This window comes from Andrographis paniculata, unplaced genomic scaffold, assembly GCF_009805555.1.
Source record: "Andrographis paniculata isolate CXL003 unplaced genomic scaffold, ASM980555v1 Contig32END, whole genome shotgun sequence".
Lineage (NCBI taxonomy): Eukaryota > Viridiplantae > Streptophyta > Magnoliopsida > Lamiales > Acanthaceae > Andrographis > Andrographis paniculata.
The window spans coordinates 5,708,532-5,726,385 of NW_026137565.1; the positions used below are offsets into that span (position 1 = coordinate 5,708,532).

The 17,854-nt window shown below is 39.0% G+C and overlaps 5 protein-coding genes across 10 annotated transcripts; 4 read left to right on the plus strand and 1 right to left on the minus strand.

Moving 5' to 3' along the window:
* Positions 1–7: 7 nt before the first annotated feature.
* Positions 8–3,251, plus strand: LOC127247303 (probable amino acid permease 7). 4 transcript variants are annotated; one of them, XM_051269106.1, is made up of 9 exons: positions 8–132; positions 225–306; positions 866–1,259; positions 1,349–1,585; positions 1,673–1,766; positions 1,847–2,061; positions 2,135–2,268; positions 2,448–2,675; positions 2,740–3,251. In XM_051269106.1, the coding sequence occupies exons 3-9, from the start codon at positions 1,130–1,132 to the stop codon at positions 3,130–3,132; spliced, it is 1,431 nt and encodes a 476-aa protein (XP_051125063.1). In that variant the 5' UTR covers positions 8–132; positions 225–306; positions 866–1,129; the 3' UTR covers positions 3,133–3,251. The 4 variants fall into 4 exon arrangements, with proteins under 4 accessions (XP_051125063.1, XP_051125065.1, XP_051125066.1 ...); XM_051269108.1 differs by having other exon boundaries at positions 1,091–1,259; XM_051269109.1 differs by having other exon boundaries at positions 225–301; positions 1,091–1,259.
* Positions 3,252–3,897: 646 nt separating this feature from the next.
* LOC127247310 (uncharacterized) lies at positions 3,898–4,737 on the plus strand. Its single transcript, XM_051269119.1, has 2 exons — positions 3,898–4,490; positions 4,587–4,737. The coding sequence occupies exons 1-2, from the start codon at positions 3,898–3,900 to the stop codon at positions 4,597–4,599; spliced, it is 606 nt and encodes a 201-aa protein (XP_051125076.1). The 3' UTR covers positions 4,600–4,737.
* Positions 4,738–5,944: 1,207 nt separating this feature from the next.
* LOC127247307 (KH domain-containing protein At5g56140-like) lies at positions 5,945–10,189 on the plus strand. Its single transcript, XM_051269114.1, has 7 exons — positions 5,945–6,508; positions 6,919–7,016; positions 7,840–7,985; positions 8,762–8,896; positions 8,977–9,093; positions 9,369–9,512; positions 9,624–10,189. The coding sequence occupies exons 1-7, from the start codon at positions 6,393–6,395 to the stop codon at positions 9,771–9,773; spliced, it is 906 nt and encodes a 301-aa protein (XP_051125071.1). The 5' UTR covers positions 5,945–6,392; the 3' UTR covers positions 9,774–10,189.
* Positions 10,190–10,202: 13 nt separating this feature from the next.
* LOC127247309 (probable calcium-binding protein CML21) lies at positions 10,203–12,026 on the minus strand. Of its 3 annotated transcripts, none has more exons than XM_051269115.1 (5): positions 11,549–12,026; positions 11,092–11,325; positions 10,765–10,967; positions 10,511–10,685; positions 10,203–10,449 (listed from the first exon to the last, which is right to left on the minus strand). In XM_051269115.1, exons 2-5 carry the CDS (start codon positions 11,291–11,293, stop codon positions 10,289–10,291), a joined length of 741 nt encoding a protein of 246 aa, XP_051125072.1. In that variant the 5' UTR covers positions 11,294–11,325; positions 11,549–12,026; the 3' UTR covers positions 10,203–10,288. The 3 variants fall into 3 exon arrangements, with proteins under 3 accessions (XP_051125072.1, XP_051125074.1, XP_051125073.1); XM_051269117.1 differs by having other exon boundaries at positions 10,203–10,422; positions 11,549–12,025; XM_051269116.1 differs by having other exon boundaries at positions 10,203–10,425; positions 11,549–12,016.
* Positions 12,027–12,437: 411 nt separating this feature from the next.
* On the plus strand, positions 12,438–17,785 carry LOC127247304 (uncharacterized WD repeat-containing protein C2A9.03-like). Its single transcript, XM_051269110.1, has 10 exons — positions 12,438–12,717; positions 14,157–14,314; positions 15,042–15,209; positions 15,323–15,409; positions 15,648–15,782; positions 15,864–15,974; positions 16,328–16,419; positions 16,518–16,623; positions 16,780–16,866; positions 16,952–17,785. The coding sequence occupies exons 2-10, from the start codon at positions 14,171–14,173 to the stop codon at positions 17,363–17,365; spliced, it is 1,344 nt and encodes a 447-aa protein (XP_051125067.1). The 5' UTR covers positions 12,438–12,717; positions 14,157–14,170; the 3' UTR covers positions 17,366–17,785.
* The last annotated feature ends 69 nt before the right edge of the window (positions 17,786–17,854 follow it).

Sequence of the window (17,854 nt, forward strand, 5' to 3'; positions counted from 1 at the left end):
AATAGAACAGGAAAATCAGTCTGGTGACGGCGACCCGATTGAAGGTGGAGGATTGCCGGCGGAGCAGGGAATGGATGGATAATTTGATTGCCGTAGATTATCTCTGATTAGAGAATGAAATGGAGCTTTAAGGTGGTTGGAAATGGTATTAAATGTTGCCTGCAGTTTCTGGTTTTGTCATCTGAATGACATTTGTTGTTGCTGCTGCTGCTGTTCCATTGAAGGTTGAATGGGAAAGCTACGTGCTGCACAAATGCCAGATAGCTCTTCGTCTTCTTCATCTTCTTCTCCTACCTGTCAAGTAAGGTAAAGTATCATTCTGCTCTTCATCTTCACCATAGATGTTATTAATCTGTTCATTCAGCAAGAAAGGAATCATCACTTCATCATACCCAACTTTCCTATATCCAATAAAATCCCCAAAAAGTGTATCCTCATTTTTCACACCACACATACACAAGATTCACATAATTCATTTAGGCCGATCACCAAGGGGGAATGATAATTAGCAGACAGGTTTCCTGTTAAAGACATGAAATTGATGATTGATGGATGGATGGATGTCGTTATTAGCTGTTAGTTTGAAATTGAAAAAAAAAAAAAAAAGAAGGCATTTAATTAATTAATGCCCACAATCCTATCCTCCCATTCCATTCCATTCTACTCGATCCTCATTATATGTTTTGTCATTAGATTTGGATTAGATTAGATTAGACAGACAGACAAAACTCCAAACGTGTGAAATTTCTAATTTTGTCGGTTGCCTTGCCATTGCCATTGCCAGCCAACGCCACCCTTTCTTCATGATCATAATTTGGGAGGAGACGATGAACTAACTTTGATCAATCTATTTTCTTGGCAACAGGAATTTTACAGGCTTCGATGCTTCCCATGATATTAGAATATTAACCTCCAAAGAAAGAAAGAAATGGAGGACCTAAGTAATTAGGAAGTACTCCTACTCATTAATAAAATACCAATCGGAGATCTGACTTCTCTCCGCAGTAATTTTCATTACAGGCAGATGGTAGGTCAGGTCAGCAATCTGACTTCTCTCCTCCTTCCATTAATCTCCATTCAACATTTGCAGAAGCAGCAGCAATCCGATTGCAATAGCTAGCCGGACGCCATGGGAGGACCACCCGACGCCGCCGAGCCCATCCCATTGCTGCAATTGGGCGGCCTCCCGTCGCCCCCCGCCGGCGACGACGATGTACTCGATTCAGAGCAGTTATCCACCGTTGACTCCAAAAGAACAGGTTAATTTAATTCGTCGTCGTTTCCGATCGATTTCTCCTGTTCTTTCCCCCTTTTTTAAAAATCTGGATTTGATTTTCTTCTCTGGCAGGGAAAACATGGACGGCGGTTGCTCATATCATCACCGGAGTTATCGGATCGGGAGTGCTGTCCCTGGCGTGGAGCATGGCTCAGCTCGGCTGGATTTGGGGCCCGATTTTGATGCTGTTCTTTGCTGCTGTGACTTTGGTGTCTGTCTTCCTCCTCATCAGTTTCTACAGATCTCCCGATCCTGATTACGGCCCTGTCAGGAACAGATCTTACATTGATGCAGTGAAGAACAATTTAGGTATTCTGGATTAGATCTGGTTCTGTGATTGTACATTAGATTTTGCTTCTTCGTCAATGATTTATGATATTTGATTTGGAGTTGCAGGCAAGAAGTATGCTGGAATATGTGCCATTTTGATACAGATGAATCTGTTCGGGACCGGAGTTGCATACACCATCACCACTGCAATTTGCTTGAGGTATTCCGATTTTTTCAATTCGACGATGTTGTGTCCGAACTTGTCGAATGATTGTGAATTCCGATAATGTGACGATGCAGCGCGATACAGAGATCGAATTGTTACCACGTGCACAGTCGCGGCGCGCCTTGCGAATTCTCGAACACGCCGTGGATGCTGTTGTTTGGATTGATTCAGGTGTTCATGTCTCAGATACCTGATTTCCACAGCATGGAGTGGCTTTCAATGGCTGCTGCCGTCATGTCGTTTGCTTACGCTTCGATTGGTTTCGGATTGGGCGCCGCAAAAGTTGTAGGTATATATATATATATTACACGGCTCTTCGATTGGTTTCGGATTGTCCTTTCGACATTTTTATCCTTTTCCAGGAAAGGGAGCTGTTGAAGGCAGCATTTATGGAGTTCCGACTACGACGGCGATGCAGAAAGTGTGGCGAGTCTCTCAAGCAGTCGGAGACATTGCGTTCGCCTATCCTTACACTATGGTTCTTCTCGAAATACAAGTAAAGATTCTCCGCTATTTTCAATAAAAGTATATTTCATCGACACTATTAGAAGTATTTTTGTCATTTTTCCTGGATTTGTTGAAAAAGTAAATCTGACCCTTAGAGTCGGAAGAAAATGGTATAATTTTTCTGGACAATGCAATTAACTAAGAAATTCGCAAATTGCAAAACTTTAGGACACCCTCAAGTCTCCGCCGTCGGAGTCGCAAACAATGAGGAAGGCGTCGGTGGTTTCGATGGGAATCATCACATTTTTCTACCTCGCCTGCGGAGGCTTTGGATACGCCGCGTTCGGCGATGAAACCCCTGGCGACCTCTTGAACGGATTTTCCACCTACGGCCCTTATTGGCTGATCAACTTCGCCAATGCCTGCGTCGTTTTGCACTTAATCGGCGGCTACCAGGTATATACATATACGTAAATACGTATTTATATATAGCTTCGCTAACTATCGAATTGCGATTCAGGTCTACTCGCAGCCGGTGTTTGCCATGGTCGATCAATGGGCGGAAGACCGGTTTCCGGGGAGCCACAGAAGCTATGCGGTGGAAGTGCCGGGGCTGCCGGCGTGGCGGTTGAATATCGGGAGGCTGTGCTTCCGGACGGCGTACGTTGCATCGACGACGGCGGTGGCGATGGTGTTCCCTTATTTCAATCAGGTTTTGGGCGTGCTGGGTACCATCAATTTCTGGCCGCTGTCGATTTATTTTCCGGTGGAAATGTGGCTCCGGCGGAAGAATGCGGCGGCGTGGAGCGGCGAGTGGGTGGTGTTTAGGGGCTTCAGCGTTGTTTGTCTGGCGATCACTCTCTTCATTTTGGCGGGATCCATTGAAGGAATTGTTTCTGCCAGGTTTAGTTAATTAACACAGATTGCATAGAGAAGAAGAGTTTATACAGACGAGGTAATGTTTTATTGTAATGTTGTATCATTTGTATGCATACAGATATTTTAAAATATAGTGGTAATTTTTTGGTGTTATATATATAAACCAATTTAATTAAATTAAATATTAGATTAAAGATAGGCCCTTATTTGACTTATAATTGCCCAAATTGTTCAGGGTTAGGCTTGACTGAAAATCTGATAAACCCAAACTAATATAAGTAACTGATTAAAAATTCCCTTATTCTGACATATTTGTAAACTTAATTCATACTTTTAAATTGCTTCTAAATAAAAAGATGTATTCTGAATAATACTATAAATTACAATACTAAAAGATTCATTACCGGTTTTTTTCATAAACAAAATTCCATTTTTTTAAAAAAAAATAAATAAATTAAAAGTATATGTGTATTTCTTCTTTGACCCAATCTATTTACCATTTAAGTAACCAAATATTTCCCAATTTAAGGTATTTTTATCATATTTTTACTAATTTATAACTAAGTTAATTATGATTAATATAATTAAAATTCATATTTATAGCATAAAATTAATAATTGAATAATAAATACCTGACCGTTGCGTGTTGACGGCGTTCTCCAGTGCCAGCGTGGCAGAAATTCGACCGTTGGCTCCCTCTGCGTATTAAATACGTTTTTTTTTTTCCGCTGCGACCAACGCCATATCTCCAACAAAAATTTAAATTATTTTCTACTCATCTTTTCAGTTTTCTTAAAAAATGGCTGAGAAAATCGAAGCCTGCGTAGTCGAAATCGACGTAGATCGGCGGCGGAAGCTGATCGCCGGCGGAGGAGCAGTTACGGCGGCGGCGGCGGCGGCGGCGATCCAGCACCATCCGTTGGCGGAGATCGCGCAAAGCTCCGGCCATTTCCTGCTCCTCAAGCTCTGGCAAAGAGAAGAAGAGCTCTATAGCCGAGGATTGTCGAGGAAGGAATTGAGGAAATCCACAATCGGAGGCGAGATCTTCCAGCTCTGCTGCTTCTTCTTCGTCTTCCACGGCCTGTTCTTCGCAATTTTGCTGGCGTCGTCCTCGGAGGACCGCCAGTGCAACAAATGGTGGATTCCGTCGGCTGTTTCTGCCTGCACCTCTCTGGCGATTGCGTTCCTCGTCCAATTGAAGCTCCGATGGTTCTGGAAGGTAGATCGGCAGGTGCAGAAGGATCGCGCGGAAGGACGCGCTCTGGCGCGGTGCGTACAGGAGCTGAGGATGAAGGGGAGAAGTTTCGATCTGAGAAAGGAACCGCAGAACGGGAAGAAATTGAAGAGCTCCAGCGTGGAGATCAAGTGGAGGCCCCTGGCCTTGTGCTCCAGGTATAGAGTCACTGTTTGGCTCGTGTGTTTTGCTGGCTTAGTTTTGCCGTGCTACAGATTCATCCTCTGTAGCTAATTATAAATTCTGCCAAACAGGGTATTAACTTGATCTGACCTTGATTGAGCAGAGCAGCAGCAGATCCATGGCGACACTGCTTGTGTTCTGTTTGTTTGATAAAATGGCTAACAAATTTGTAAACTCTTTTGAGTTCTTATAAGTATTATTTTATTTATTTTGAATTTATAAATGATTTCAATTTCAAAAATGCTATGTTAAGTTTGAAAATGATGTGTTAATATAAAATTCGAATAATATTTATATAAACTGAGAAGCTGACGTATTGAAATTTCAAAAAAAATTCAATCATCCATCCAACTAACAAAATCAATTATTCCGACTCAATTATGCTAGAATTAAAATGGAAATATTAAATTAATTAAGAAACGTATTATATTCAATATTTATTTTAATATTTTTTATATGACTATGCTCGAATTAGTTTACAAAATTGATTTCTATAAATGGTAGTATTATTTAAAATATATATGTACACTTTATAGCATAGGATTCCATGGCACAACGTGACAAATAAGTTTTAAAAATCATGTTACTATAATTCATAAGTATGTGTGTATTTATAATATTAATGTAGACCATGTGTGGATGAAACTACTCATTTTTTCTTTTAACATAATATTTTATTATTTAAAATATAAAATATAGGTGCCGCTTTTGGATATTCTTTGATCCAATAGGCAAAGATAGTATATTTATGGGTCAATAGGTAGAATCGATTTTTTGAATGAATAAAAGATTAAAATTAAATAATACACACAACTTTACACGAAATTAATTTTTTATACTCCCTCCGTTTGAAAGGTTGTCATTTTCTATTTTCGTTCCCAAAACAAGATTACCATTTTCTAGTAATTGTTCTGCATATTTAATATAATAAATACATTTTTTTTTTAATTTACACTTTATTACACAAATGTCATTACTTTTATATTATATAGGGATATTTTCGTCTTTTTCACCGCAATTTATTATAATATAATATTCAAAAATTTACTTGCAGAAAGTAAACGGCAACCTTGATCGGAAAAGGTGGGAGTATTTGTATTTATATTGTTTTTTAAGAATCAAAATGAATTATTAGGAAAATATGGCAAGAAAATTCAAGAAAGTAGATCCAAAATGGGGAAAAGAATGAAATACTGAAATGGCTGGCTAATGATTGATGGCCACTTTAGGCACCTCTATCAAAGACAAAGTCAAATACAAACTCCAATCATCCAATTTTCTCTATTTTTATTTTACACTCAACCATTATTATTATTATTATAATAATAATTTTATAATTATATTTAAAAAATAGTATGTGGTAAGTATATTGATGGGTGTTACCGTAGAAAAAAGCATGAGGCTTGGGTAGGGTTTCACTGTCAAATGAGGAGAGTGAGATGAGATGAGAAGATTGATTGTTCTTACCATTGAAATTGAAGGTGAGATGAGATGAGATGATTAATGGTAAAAGATCGGGGGAAAGAGAATATTGACAGGCGAGGCAAGAGGAGCCATCTATCTGCCAATCTGGGGCTGCTGAATCATTACCAACTGGCACTGTGGTTGTGGAGAAGACGACACCCTTTCCATTCCATTCCATTCCAATCGATATATATAAATAGCAGTCACTCGTCGCCTACAGTAAACGCTGCTGTGGCGGTCGGCTATTGCGCTGGACCAACTCCCACACCAATAAATGCTCTCTGCCCAACCCAACGCTCCCTTCCTCTGATTTTGTTCCACCGACGCCGCAGCCGCACCGCTTGAAGGAATACGCTGCTTCTTTTCTAGATTGGATTGTTGGGTGGTGTTTTGGATCTGACGGCTGCGATCATATGATGTCGTCTGGAAGGTTTATGGCTTACTCGCCGTCGCCCTCGGCGCCCCACTCTCCTCACATCACCGCCGGAGGAAGCATCCGTTCCGCCGCTTCTTTACTCGAGCAGGAGAAGTAATTTTCCCGATTACTTGTTAGGTTTTTGTTTATACCTTGAGTTTTGGTTGACCGGTAACAGTAGATCTTTTGGGATTCACTAGACTTTGGGAAGTAATTCAATCGCTGACAGTTTTTTTTTTTCTAGACTTGGCTATGAGAATTCATGCTTATATGCTTTGTTTTCCTTTTCATACCACGAATTTATCTCTCACTGGATCTACAGTTGTAGCTGATGATGTTGGAAATCTTTTATTTGGTTCTTGATTCGTGTGACTTGAATTTTCGGTGTTGAATTCCATGATTCTGTTCTAAGTGGAGGTTTTAGAAACTAGCACCATGAACTCAGCTTCTTCTTTATTATTTTTCAAGAAAGCAGATTCTTTTATCGTGCTGACTAACGGTGGAGAATGTTTTGTTTTGTTTAGTCCAATTGACAGGTATCTTGCAGAGTTACTAGCAGAGCGCAACAACCTGAATCCATTTTTGGGCGTGCTCCCTAATAGCTGCCGATTGTTGAATCAGGGTGAGTCTATGACTCTGGATCTTTAGGTTCTACTATAAATATTATGTGGCTATGTGTTTTATAATGAAAAAGATTTTGCTTGCATATTTGATTGAGAGTACATTTGTGGATGACCCCTTGTGGTGTATGTGTTGTTGCAGCGACTGAATGTAACGTTGACGCTTATATCCCTTTTAGAAACTTAACATGCATTATAGATCGACTTTTCAACTAGAAGACAAGGAGGGAGAGTAAGGAGAAATGAGACGTGGAAGGGGGAAAAGAGGATTGGTGATAGGAAATTGTATGAGGGCAGTCCAAGAGTGTTACACATTTGTTTTGTTTGTTCTCATCAGTTGGTAATTCAGAATCCCAAGCCATGGTTACTTTTTCTTCCACCTTGGCCATTTTTCAATGTACACTTGGACGAAAGTGGGGTTTTCCTTAGATTTTCCAGTATCTCTCTCCTAAATATGCTTCTGGTCTCTTAAAAAGTAACACTTCTGGTGCAATGTGCCATGCATGGCTCTACTTTCGGTTTGGGTATCATTTGCAGTGGCTAACTGTGTGTATTGTGTATATGGTATTTAATCCAAAGTGGAACTTTAGTTATAGTATATTGCTTGGCTTTTGACATATGTGACGTTTTTAAACATCTTTAACATCAAGATATCATAGACTTTTTCTTTTTCTTTTATTTTTTTTTTATTTCCCTTTTTTTTCTTTTTTCAAAACATTTAACTAACCAGTAGTTAACAGTCCCTGTTGTGGTGACTGCTCGCAAATGTCTTAACCAATGCTAACCCGCACATCTTATTCTTGGAAATTGACCTTTTTGGAGCAGAAATATTGCGTGTTACTACACTGTTGGGGAATGCATCGATTTTAGAACAAAGTGGGCTTGAACATGCAAGCCCCCTGGCTTCAGGAGGAATATATTCAAATGGAGGAGCTAATGTGAACAGATGGGCATCACCATTTCAATCAGAAGTATGGATACTAACCATTAACATAACTGCTTGTTTGATCTAATCCGTTACTGTTTTCACAAGGTCTCAAATCTGTTTTTCTTTTCTCTTATTTTTTTGTCCTAATTCGTGTTTTATTCTTGGTTTTTCTAACTTCAAAATTTTTCTCATAACAGGATGTTTCATGCTAACAACTTCAGGAATCATAAAGTTGTAGCTGGACATGCTAGGAACAGTATTTTACTTGCAGTAGGATAGTATATTGCCTATTTATGTGGCAACAATCTGACCTCGATACATAACTTCTGATTAATAGCTTTCAAGCATCACTTAGCGCTTTGATTATTTTGAAGGACACCACATTGGAAGTGGTGTATCTCTAGCCTTAACCAATGCCTTTTTATGTCAATAAAATTAGTTTTTGTTTGGCTAACCCAGTCGAGATTTGACTCCTAACATAAGGTCTTTCATGCTAACTCGGCATTCTGATTGCTCTTGCATATTGTACAAATGATAATACTTCCCTAGCGTGAAGTTTTCTTTAACACTAAAAGCTATTGTCTTTTGTTATCTGTTGTCTATGAATTGTCTTTTGTTTGAATGCTTGCATGGTTATAATAAACTGCACCGACTCTTTTTCCCTCAATGTTATTGTGGTTTCCAGGTCTTCCGTGTTTTCTGTTGTCTCTGTATTAATTTTCTTTTGTTTTAATATATGTAAATAGTTCAAGCTTTAACATGAATGAAGAGGAGATATCTCTCTGCTGTACTTAATATCTTCTTTCTTTACATATGTAGAAATATAGTGCGCAATTGTCCAATCTGATACAGCCGTCTTCTGCACAAAACTGGCTTAGTTCCCATGGTAGTTCTTCAGGTCTTATTGTCAAGAGAACAATCAGGATTGACATTCCAGTGGATCAATTTCCAAATGTATTACTTCTTCTCCAGTTACTTCTTCACAAATCTGATATTTCCCCACAATTTAGTTCACTCGTGTGTTATGATTGCAGTATAACTTTGTGGGGCGTGTCCTTGGTCCTCGTGGAAACTCTCTTAAACGAGTTGAAGCAACTACTGAATGCCGTGTCCTGATTAGAGGTCGTGGCAGTATCAAAGATCCAACAAAGGTAATTCGACTGCCACCTTCAGCATTTCTCTTATATTTTCATATACGATTTAAAATTTAAATTGCCTACCTCAGAAAACAAGTTAAAAATGTAGCAAGTTCTTCATGCTAAATATAGGGACATGATTCATATTTGTTATTCTGACACGATTATGTTGTCTTCTCATTTTAAGAGACTGGCAACTATATATGCTATGATCTTTGTTTACACCAAGTGTAATTAAACCAAACTTTTCAATAATGGGGTGTTTTTGGTTTCACTATTCAAATCTGAAGGAAGAGATGATGAGGGGAAAACCAGGATACGAGCATCTCAATGAACCTCTTCACATACTTGTTGAGGGAGAACTGCCGGTTGAGATTATTGATGCCCGTCTGATGCAAGCTCGTGAGATACTTGAAGATTTGCTCAAGCCAGTGGTAACTCTTAGCCACCATAAAATTTCCCGAGTCTATAGCAACATACATCATGTCATCTCTCATCTTCATCAATCCCTCTTGTCTAACTCTCATCTGAATTTGCACCTCCAGGACGAATCTCAAGATTTCTACAAGAAGCAGCAGCTAAGAGAACTGGCTATGCTTAACGGTACCCTCAGGGATGATAGCTCTCAAATGTCAGGTTCAGTATCTCCCTTCCACAACAGCCTCGGAATGAAAAGAGCAAAAACTGGGGCATAAAATCGGTAGATCATGTCTTCTCATCCACCCAACAGCAGTTCCCATGGTACCGGCCTCGCTGTGTCACAGCCAAGGCTCTTAACTGCCATCGGGCGCTGCTACTCTCGACTGCTGGTTTGAAAGTCTCTCATAATAATATCAAAGTGTGCTTGGTTATGCAGTGTGGGATAAATCTAGTAGCAAAACATTTTAATGTAGGAATAATGGTTTCTTGGTGTGGGGCTTGTGTAGTCTAGTCTCTTACGTTTTGCCTGTTGTCGGGGAGCATCTATCCTCATCCTATTATTTTATTTGTTGTAAGTTTGATAACTTGCTGAGCTTGTTTTGATTATAGATGCTGGAAATGGATCCTATGCTATGTAGCAGATGTCTGATATATTATTATTCATTGTTTGAATCCTATGAGTTTGTTTTAATATTGAGCATCAATAATTCATTATTTTTGGATCCATTTATTGCAAATGTGGCAACCAATTACAGAAATTTATTTATTTTATTACATAAGGTAACAAATTTCAGATAGGTCTTGTCTCTTTCCCTTGGTGTTCTTCTTCATCAATGTCTTCTTCTTCCTCAATGCCAACCCAATGAGTGAAAGCAAATAGAAACTCCTTGAAATTCACCATCCCATTCTTGTCCCAGTCCATCTCTTCTAAAATGCACAAACATTGACACCCTGAAAAATCCCAGAAACTCATACATACACATGACATACATAAGAGTAGCAGAGGACTAACCAAATCTTTTCATTGCAATCCTCCCCGAAGACCGTTCTCCCGAAGAAGTTTCATTCATCGCTTCCACCATTTCGCTCTTGCTCACATAACCATCGTTGTTCTTGTCGAGAAATACGAATGCATCCACCAGTGTCTCGAAAGTTGCCTCCAGATTCGGAATTCCCAGCCGAGATCTCTGTCAAGAGGCCATGGAACAGAGCATGCAACTCAGAAAAGGATGATATTCAAATGGAAGAAACTCAGAGATGATATACCGCATGCTGAGCAGTCGGATCTTCCCCGAGCAGGTACACAAGGCAAATGAGAACTATGAACTCGTTGAATTTCATCCCCATGTCTTCGTTTATATCGCAAGCTTTGAAGAGGTCATTTATCTCGTCCTCGCTGAAATCAATTTCCATCTTCCGGAAGCAGCGCCGCAGCTCTTGTGGATCAACGGCGCCATTGCCATCCTCATCTGTCGAAAAACCAAACCAAACCAAACCAAACACAACACAACATGTGATCGATCCCGATAACATTTTAAAGATCATTGTTGTGCAGAATTTGATGTTTTCTTGGCTCAAATATAATGCCCCTACCAAAGTCTTGAAATGTAGCTTTACATCTTCTCAAGCTTTTATCAATCTTAGGAAATTTCAATATAATGCTGTCCAATGATTTGATTCTGCTGCTCCCTTCACTCCCTCTTCTCCTAATTGCCTCATTGATTTTGGCCTCCATCTTCGTCTCCGACGAAGCTGAAGATTTGTGGGATTCCTCCTTGCAGACTACACCCCCCATTTTCAGACAAAGCTCGATCTGTTTGCTTCTTTCTGATAGATCATAAAAAGAGACAGACATCAATGAACTAACTAATTAAGCCATTTCAAGAGTTCTTGAAACTAATTGAACTCCATGGATGAGTTCCAGAATCGTGTTTAATTTAATTTCTTTAAAACAAATAATGCACACGTTGATGAGGTGCCAAAGCTCAAAAACCCTAAACCCCAAATACATCTAAACCTAAATTCAATCATTATAGCTGCTAACAAATACCTTTTACAGCTAGTTCCGAACAACTGGAAGACAACCCAACCCAAGTGATGATCTCTTCTGAAGAAGCTTCATTCTTTCTGTGAATCTGAGAAGAGTTGGCAAAGTCCTCCAAATGCAGCAGTCGCCTAAAAGTAAGATATTTTTATTTTATTGTTTCATCAACAAAACAGAACAGAAAACTATTAATCACTCTTAAAAGGAGTGGGTGCTCAATGGGGTGCAAGATTGGTGCTTTCTCCACCAACATGCCACCATTAGTGGTCAATCCTCTCCTTCTGCACTAACTCAAGTCCACCCTGCTTTCTTGGCTTATTTCTTGATTCCGATTCTAGAACTAAAACTTCAAACTACCTCTCTTCTAGGGAACAAGAAGAATTCGATTAATCAGATATTTTGTTTATCGAATCTCACTGAGATCAGATCACTGAGTCCAGAGGATATTCTTCAAGCAGATAAGTGGACTTTCGATTCACCAAATTGCAGGCCTTGTTCGTCAGCCCTCTTAACTTTAAAGTATCTTTTAACACAGCAAATTCTATATCACATGTGCTCCGTAAAATGTTTGTCTTTCTATCATATACTATATTTGGACTTCCAAAATAAAGAGATTATTCCAATTTCCAGTGTTTGGTATTTAAATGGGCTTTCTTTTAATGGGCCCTCAATTTAGTGTAATTATGGGCCGAGCAGAATGCTAATTCTTCTGCAGGTGGGTTGAAACTGTTTTTTAAATAAAAAATTTATTTATTTATTAATAATTGGTATGAGCTATGAGTTATGACCAATTTGGAAATTTCTGGAAAAATCAAGGGCGTTAATTGACCGACGTATGTACGTCTCTCTGTATGTATGTATTTGTGTCATATATATGATAGCTGAAAATGACGGGTCCTTTCCCAGTCTCGAATTCCTTAGCTTTCAAGGGCTTGCTGAGCCTGAGCACCATTCGATAAGGATTGCCAAATTTATGCGTGCCCACTCTCCCCCTTCTCTCTCTCTCCTCTTCTCTTCTCTTCTTGAAGCCCTATCGTGATTCAGCGATCTGCTTACCAGATTCTTGTTCCGTTTATCCTTCAATTATTATTTCAGTTTCGTAATCGGAATCGGGGGGGCGAAGCTTCGCAACCTTTTTCTGTCCCCACTCTCTTCCTTTCTTCGGCTGCGGAAAGGTTGTAATCTTTATCGTTTGCGTTATTTGGACGGGAATTTGGGTTCTAATTTGTTGTTGCATTGCTTGGTTTTTTAATTTGACGCGGGCGTAATTGCATTTTGTTTTAGGAGTTCTAGGGTTTATAGTTTTATATGTTTAATAGCATCTCGCCTTCGTTTTTCTGTTTTGTGTTTGGGGAGGGCGGAGTTTCTTTCGAGAAATGTTAATTGATGGCATATTTGTTTGTTTGTTTTACCCGAATCAGGAATCTCTATGCGTTTAATGTTTTTTGAATTGTTCGACGTGCTTTTAATTGATTGTTCTGCGATACCGTATGCTTGTGATTCTTTTGGCTTCTGTAATTTGTTCCGTTAGTTGATAAGCTTTTCCGAATATGTTGTCTTCTGTGGTTTGGTTTTTTAATTAATAGTCTTCGTTTGGAACTTTTGATCAATCGCGTAGGATTTCCATCATTTGTCTTGTCTTCCGGCGACAGTTCAATAATTTGGAAAAATAGTTAGATACATATGCAGTATTTTGTTCTGGGTATGAAGTAATAATGCTTGACTCAACAGGAAAATATGATTGCCACCGATGAAAATTTTAATGGTTGCGTCCACCTTTTAGGCAGTTGAGATTATTTTTCTCCCTACTCTTTGTTGAATATCTGGAGTTACGAAAATAACTACAAACTTGTGTGTGTGTATGTATGTATGGTTCAATACTGAGATTTGAGAAATATTTGGGCGTTAAAAGTAGATATTACTTCCTTTGTTTGCAGACTGCAGACATTATTCTGGGTTCTTAGGCCCTTCAAGTTGATCTTGTATTGTGCTTTTTGTTGTGTATTGATGTCATGTTGAACAGGGTACTTAGATTTGTTAAACAGCCTGCATATTGTTCATGATGATGATTGAAGGTTTAAATTGCTTTTGTATTTGTTATTCACAACTCATGTGTGTTAGTTATAAGAGGATTCCCGGATTACTTCGCTATGCGTCGTTAAACATCCACTGCACAATGTTGTTTCAAAGTCCACATTTTTTGTGCATTGTATTTAATTCACAAGAATTTAGGCGACCACACTGTCAAATATAGCGTATCAAGTAATACTGTTGCCACATGCTTAAAGTACAATGATGGCTGAGTAACCTGGATCTTGATATATATAGATTTCATATGCATGTGTTGGTATATATATATATCTTTTCCTGTATGAGAAATACAAAAACTCTTATATGCTTGACATTCTCTGTCATCCATCTATGGTGCTGTTAACTGGCATCAAGTGGTGTATTTAATACTGTATGATGTAGTGTTTCTTTTGGCTTTACTATTATATTTCAACTGCTTAAGGCTGAGACTTAAGTGGCTGGATGTTGCTACAGAACTTTGGAGTTGATGAGTTGATTTTTGCATTTTTTCTTTGTTTTTTTTGCTCTATTTTATTTTTCTCAGGACTCTATCCATTAATGATGTCTCATCAGCAAGCAAATGATGCTGATTACATGGAAGAGGAATATGAACTGGAAGCTACTGATGATGATGTCAACGAGTTTGATGGCAGAGATGCTGGTGGCTCAGATTCTGAAGATATGGATGAATATGATTACATGGTTTGCTCATAAGTTTTACATGTGATTCTAATCTTTTAGACAGTTGTAAATGGCACGGCATGTGGCAGCCTATGGTGACGTGCGCCGCCATTTCCATGGAAGATGGCGCAAGGCATGATTATAATATTATTAATTTTTTATATATTAGGGTTAATTAGGATTAAATACGGTTTTTTATTTATTTTAAACAAATAAGAATATGGAAAGTTTTATTTTATCTTTCTAAGTTTCTCCAGCTCAGCCATTGTCGTCTACCCTCTTTTAATGTCTCTTTTGTAACTCTTCACACTTCCTTTTGTCTCTTCTCACTGCACTTCCTGTCTTCTGCAAGGTAAGGCTGCCTGCTGCCAATATTTTAGTTTTTCATATAAGCTATTACTTTTCTGATTTTGTTCTCTATTACTATATTCAATTTATTTTGTTAGTTTTATGTTCCGACATTTTTATAAGATACTTGAATGGCTATATTTGTTTGTTGAAATGTTTCACATTAATTGCCCACGTGTGTTGTGTATAATAAATAGATATTAATAGTATAACGTACGCCGTGCACCATGACATGGCAGAGGCCGTGAGCCATGCTGCTATGTGTTCCATTTACAACTAAGGACTTGTGTTTCCCTTCTCTGTTGTTTCCAATCTGGTCTTCCTTTTTTTTCCCTTATGACCTCACCTTTTTTAGAGGATGCCAAAATGCTAATCATCACTGGCTGTGTTCTTTCCCCAGAATAACAGATTGCAGGACACTACAGCCGCCCTAGCCAGGAAGGGCAGAGATATCCAGGGAATTCCCTGGGAGATGCTCAGCATCTCAAGAGAGAAGTATAGAAAGACTAGGCTAGAACAGTATAAGAATTATGAAAATATTCCTCTATCTGGTGAGGGATCAGAAAAGGTTGGTTGCTTAATTTATTGCACGCATTGTTTCCTTGCTGCAATCTTCAATCATAAAATAGTCACATGGTCTTTTATTAATTAACTTTGCGCCCCTTTTTCAATGGCCAATAGGAATGTCAAGTCACTGAGAAAGGAGGATCATTCTATGAATTCAGACAGAATTCGAGATCTGTGAAATCAACTATTCTACATTTTCAGGTCAATGGAAACTGCATAGGAGTTTATTTGCATGTATTAGATTGGATTCTTGAAGCCTGGAGTCTTTTCATGCATGTTAAATATGTATTTTGTGCCACTCGTATTTTGTGATGCACCCTTCTTTTACTTTCTACTTCATTGTTTGAAGGCCTGTTAAATTGCGAGCGAAGGCTTGCATGCTTAGTATTCATGGAAGTTGGGGGCATGTGTATCTTAATAAGTGTTCATGTTGATGCAGTTGCGAAATTTGGTATGGGCCTCATCAAAGCATGATGTTTACCTTATGTCGCATTACTCTGTTATGCATTGGTCATCATTAACTTGCACAAAGACAGAAGTTCTCAATGTATCAGGACATGTGGCACCTTGTGAGGTCAGTTGACTTAGCAGTGGTATCTGCCCCTACCCTCTTCTCCCCATCATTAGCGTTTTACAATCTTCTTATATGATGCAGAAACACCCTGGAAGCTTGCTGGAAGGATTCACACAGACTCAGGTCAGCACACTAGCAGTGAAAGATAAGTTGCTTGTTGCAGGAGGATTTCAAGGAGAGCTTATCTGCAAGGTTTGAGTTACTTATTAGTCAGTGTGTGTCCAAACATTTGCTGCAAGATTTATTTAACTTGAATTTAGCAAATATTATATGAAGTGCCTTGATTTTTTCATTGGTTGCTGAGATAACACAGGACTAATAATGATTGGAAGTTTGTGATATGTTATTTGGATGGCATTACGCCTTAGAACTATGTCTTTAATCTGCTTGGCTTCATTTCAACTGGCAACACTTCATTAAATTTCTGTTAATTGAGTGTGGTCAAATGTAATCCTATGTGAGAAAACATATACAGAACTATTGGATTTGGTATATATCAATTATTCATATTATTGAGTCATGTGGTTCCACCTGTTTTCCTGCAGTATTTAGATAGACCAGGGGTATCTTACTGCACAAGGACAACGTATGATGATAATGCCATCACCAATGCAGTTGAAATATACTCATCTGGAAGGTATTTGTTTTTCTTCTTCAGGCTCATTATTGATATTCTATTCCTGCCCTCCCTGCCAGTCTTTCTTGTGGCTGACAGTTGAAAATGCCTCTTTTCAGTGGGGCAGTGCATTTTATAGCTTCGAACAATGATAGTGGAGTTAGAGACTTCGACATGGAAAAATTTCAGCAGTCCAACCATTTTCGCTTCTCTTGGCCAGTTAACGTATGAGTCTCTGTCACTTGCATTATGTATTTATGCATCTATATATTTGCACAACTCTTATTAAATGACTTGCTGTTATGTAGAATTTGAATTAGCAATTTTTTTCTGAAAACATGGTCTGAGCTATAGATTTTCTGAAATTATTTGTGGATGCAGCACACTTCTCTAAGTCCTGATGGTAAACTACTTGTAATAGTTGGAGATGATCCAAAAGGTTTGTTGGTGGATTCAAGATGTGGAAAGGTATGCTAATTTTACTAGCACTGTAGCTGTCCAGCGACCAAGTGCTGTACCATGACTGACTCTGAGGCTGGCTTCTGTTTTGCAGACAATTGGAACTCTGCATGGTCATTTGGACTACTCATTTGCATCAGCTTGGCACCCGGACGGCATGACCTTTGCAACTGGGAACCAGGATAAAACCTGCCGCATCTGGGATCTGAGGAATCTCTCCAAGTCTCTGACAGCGTTGAAGGGAAACCTTGGAGCAATTCGCTCCATACGCTACACATCGGATGGAAAGTTCATGTCTATGGCGGAGCCTGCGGATTTTGTCCATGTTTTTGATGTGGAAAGTGGTTATCAAAAGGAGCAAGAAATTGATTTCTTTGGGGAGATATCAGGGATCTCATTTAGCCCAGATGCAGAGTCTCTTTTCATCGGAGTGTGGGATCGTACATATGGCAGCCTTCTTGAGTTTGGGAGACGCAGGGATTACTCATACCTTGATGCGATTGTATAAATTCATAGAGGGTGTGACATATTGCTGTGTGAGGGGGGTGGGTACATGGTATATGCAAGCAATGCTTCTGTTTGTTGCAGGAGAGCATTTTGTGATATCATGGTGAGTTTGTGAGTGGTGTTGTATAGTGTGTGGGTAATATTAAGAAGCTTTCTTGGTCTCCTCCTAGTGTTTGGTAGTGAAGTCATGTCCCGGTTTTAATAAGGAAGAAGGATACGTTCAAATGGGAGTGGGCCTGTAGCGAGTGAGTGAGGTGTGTGTGTGTGTACAGCAAGGGTAGATGAAGATGATCAATCCAATCCAGGTGGTGTGTGTGGCCCTGTACTGGCTGGCTCTGGCTCTTTTTCTTCTTCTTTTGTCTCTTTAAAACCATTTGGACGTTTCTTGAGGTGATGATGATGATGATGATCAATTCATGTATGCGAGTTTCTTCAAAATCATTCATTCTACAACTCAATTCAGCAGCAGCTTCTTGCTATGCAAAAGTTT

Coding starts and splice junctions, on each gene's coding strand:
- LOC127247303 (XM_051269106.1), top strand. CDS start 1,130: ATGGGAGGACCACCCGACGCCGCCGAGCCCATCCCATTGCTGCAATTG. Junction 1,586..1,672: donor TGCAGTGAAGAACAATTTAG/GTATTCTGGATT, acceptor TTGGAGTTGCAG/GCAAGAAGTATGCTGGAATA. Junction 2,062..2,134: donor GGGCGCCGCAAAAGTTGTAG/GTATATATATAT, acceptor ATCCTTTTCCAG/GAAAGGGAGCTGTTGAAGGC.
- LOC127247310 (XM_051269119.1), top strand. CDS start 3,898: ATGGCTGAGAAAATCGAAGCCTGCGTAGTCGAAATCGACGTAGATCGG.
- LOC127247307 (XM_051269114.1), top strand. CDS start 6,393: ATGATGTCGTCTGGAAGGTTTATGGCTTACTCGCCGTCGCCCTCGGCG. Junction 7,017..7,839: donor CTGCCGATTGTTGAATCAGG/GTGAGTCTATGA, acceptor TTTTTGGAGCAG/AAATATTGCGTGTTACTACA. Junction 9,513..9,623: donor AAGATTTGCTCAAGCCAGTG/GTAACTCTTAGC, acceptor TTGCACCTCCAG/GACGAATCTCAAGATTTCTA.
- LOC127247309 (XM_051269115.1), bottom strand. CDS start 11,293: ATGGGGGGTGTAGTCTGCAAGGAGGAATCCCACAAATCTTCAGCTTCG. Junction 10,968..11,091: donor AGCTACATTTCAAGACTTTG/GTAGGGGCATTA, acceptor GTTTTTCGACAG/ATGAGGATGGCAATGGCGCC. Junction 10,686..10,764: donor ATCCGACTGCTCAGCATGCG/GTATATCATCTC, acceptor GCCTCTTGACAG/AGATCTCGGCTGGGAATTCC.
- LOC127247304 (XM_051269110.1), top strand. CDS start 14,171: ATGATGTCTCATCAGCAAGCAAATGATGCTGATTACATGGAAGAGGAA. Junction 15,210..15,322: donor CTGGTGAGGGATCAGAAAAG/GTTGGTTGCTTA, acceptor AATGGCCAATAG/GAATGTCAAGTCACTGAGAA. Junction 16,867..16,951: donor TGGATTCAAGATGTGGAAAG/GTATGCTAATTT, acceptor TCTGTTTTGCAG/ACAATTGGAACTCTGCATGG.